The sequence below is a fragment of the Volvox carteri genome (assembly GCF_000143455.1).
Source record: "Volvox carteri f. nagariensis unplaced genomic scaffold VOLCAscaffold_485, whole genome shotgun sequence".
NCBI classification, from domain to species: Eukaryota; Viridiplantae; Chlorophyta; class Chlorophyceae; order Chlamydomonadales; family Volvocaceae; genus Volvox; species Volvox carteri.
Genome location: NW_003308008.1, coordinates 5451 through 7856, shown reverse-complemented (window position 1 = coordinate 7856; position 2406 = coordinate 5451). Strand labels below are relative to the sequence as shown.

Here is a 2406-nt window from a genome sequence, read left to right as displayed (position 1 = left end):
CTTGCGGAGCTCCTTTACCATTTCCCCCAGCTTCGCATTCTCATCAGTAACCTCACCATTTAATTGCTGCAGTTGCTCTTTAATCGTCTCCATGGCTGCTGCAGACGGACGAAAGTCGTTAGCATAACCTCTGCAAATGTATTGCGTTTGAGAAAGTTATGCAGTTATTATGGCTGGTTGCATAACAAATTGCGGGATGCGAGGCGAAGTGCGGTCTTGCGTACTGCTGAAGTCGCAAGTCGCAAGTTGCAAGTCGCAAGTTGCAAGTCGCAAGTCGCAAGGAACACGCATAATTTCTATTATAATATTCTATATACGCGAATATGTACGTGTGCATACTCAGTTTGTAGAGCGGATCTCACAATGGGAGAAGTATTGAACCGTTACTACTACAGCAAACAAGTGCGCGAACGTGTTTGCCACCTCTATTTCGACGAGGGTTACACGCAAGCGCAAATAGCTGAGGCTTTCGGGCACAGACCTTGCGAGAGGACTGTGCATGCTATCATACAGTCCTACGTGGCGAATGGCGATGTCCTGCCGCTTAGAGGACAATCAGGAACACGCAAACCACGCAAGTTTGATGAGATCGCTGCACAGACGCTGGTGGAGCTGGTGCAGGCCGACGACCAAGCATCGCTCTCCGATCTGGCCACCGCTATGACAAACTTACTGGGCACTCTTTGGAGCGGCCCTGATATTAGCCGTGCATTGTCTGAGCTGGGTTCGTCCGCAAGAAGGTTTTTACCAGGGAATCAGTTCAGCTGGCATATCGCGAGCTTGTGTGACAATATGTTCAAATGGCCCAGAAGCCTCCCACTCTGTAACAATTCATTTCAATCTCGTGAGCTTGTGCGCGCGCGCGCGCGTGTGTGTGTGTGTGTGTGTGTGTGTGCGTGTGCGTGTGTTGCAAGTATTTGACCGTGCCTGAAACTGGCCAGGGACTGCTGCCCAGCCCCAACAGAAAGACCACCTAAGCTCCTCCCGCAGACAGGAGAGGGGCGTAAGGGGCCTCTGTCCCCTCCTAGGCAGCCGAGAGCCGCAGGTCCACTAGTTCCGCTCTCCTCCCCCGGGGGTCAAGGCTCCGTCACGCGAGTTTGAGCACTGAGCCTGAAACACACAAGAAGACTGGCTCTTGGGGTGAAGGTTCAAGAAGACCGAGGAAACCCGGAAACCCTGTACAGACCCTACCCCTCCCTATTAAGGCACCAGGCCCTAATAGAAAGCTCGGTCTCTCACCCGATTCTCTGATGCTTGCCCACAACTGACCAGGGGGAGCGGGCAAGGTTCATTGTTCGTGCTGAAATCCATAATGACCACCTGAAATCGCCATGCCCCAATGTTTGCATCAAATGCTTATATGTTTCCGGTTAGGCTGTTGGGAGTTAGAGATTAACCAACCTAATGGCCATGAGTGCACAGCGTGCACCTGCAGGCTTTGTGACTGCGGGGCGGTTGAAGACAAAATGCATGTCTTTGTGGAATGCCTTGCGTACACGGGCGAACGTGACCTCGTGTTTCAAGGGTGCAACATGCACACCATTATGACCGAGGCCCCACCCCTGGCACTAGCCAGGTTCCTCTCGGAAGTCTGGGACCCGGCATGTTGCTCCAAGGCGCTCCGTGCTCAAGCGGACGAGGGTGGACGATGATGGTCCACCAAAAACCGCCCTAAAAACGATTTACCGCCCATGGGCCCCCCAGCTCTTACGGACACCCCCACACTTGTGTGGAACTTGTGCGGACTAGGCTAGTTCCTATCAGTCCACCGCCGGGGCTAGGGATGCCTCGAGGCAGTGTGGTTGTTACAGTGGGCTCCAGACTCACAAAGAGTACAGCCAGCGGGCCAGCAGGCCGTGCACTGCACCTGATACGATGAGGGCAAACAAGACTCCCACCCAGACCAGACAACACAAGTCACCTAGACATCCAAAAGCAAATCCAAGGCAGGGCAGGCTCAGAACCCGCAACCACAGGGGAATTTGCAATTAGACTCCCCGATTGGCGAAAGTCCTCGGAACCCCACCAGAAGGCCCATAAGCAAATATTGCTAAGAACTTGATGAGATACATTAAGCAAATACTGATAAGAACTAGATGAGGCCTGAGTGAGCTTGTGCGTATGAACAGCTACATTGCATTGCTCAGACAGCTACATTGCACTGCTCAGACAGACGAAGCCACATAGGCCGCAAGCCACTTCAGCATAGTTACGCCTGCGATCGGCCATAGCCCGCAGACGCGGACGCCGCANATGCTATCTGTTTACACCCTACAGGCGTGGTTCACGTACGTATTCGCGTATATAGAATTTCATATAGAAATTTTGCGTGTTCCTTGCGACTTGCGACTTGCGACTTGCGACTTGCAACTTTAGCAGTACCCGCAATTTGTTATGCAAGCAGTC

General features: G+C 52.8%; 1 protein-coding gene across 1 annotated transcript in view; it reads left to right on the top strand.

Annotated features, from left to right (window-relative positions):
* Positions 1-352: 352 nt before the first annotated feature.
* Positions 353-2406, top strand: part of VOLCADRAFT_108717 (uncharacterized protein) — a 6779-nt gene continuing 4725 nt past the window's right edge. The window contains exon 1 of the mRNA XM_002959651.1: positions 353-724. Coding sequence (XP_002959697.1) covers positions 364-724 — 361 coding nt within the window. The 5' untranslated portion in view covers positions 353-363. The remainder of the gene's footprint in view (positions 725-2406) is intronic.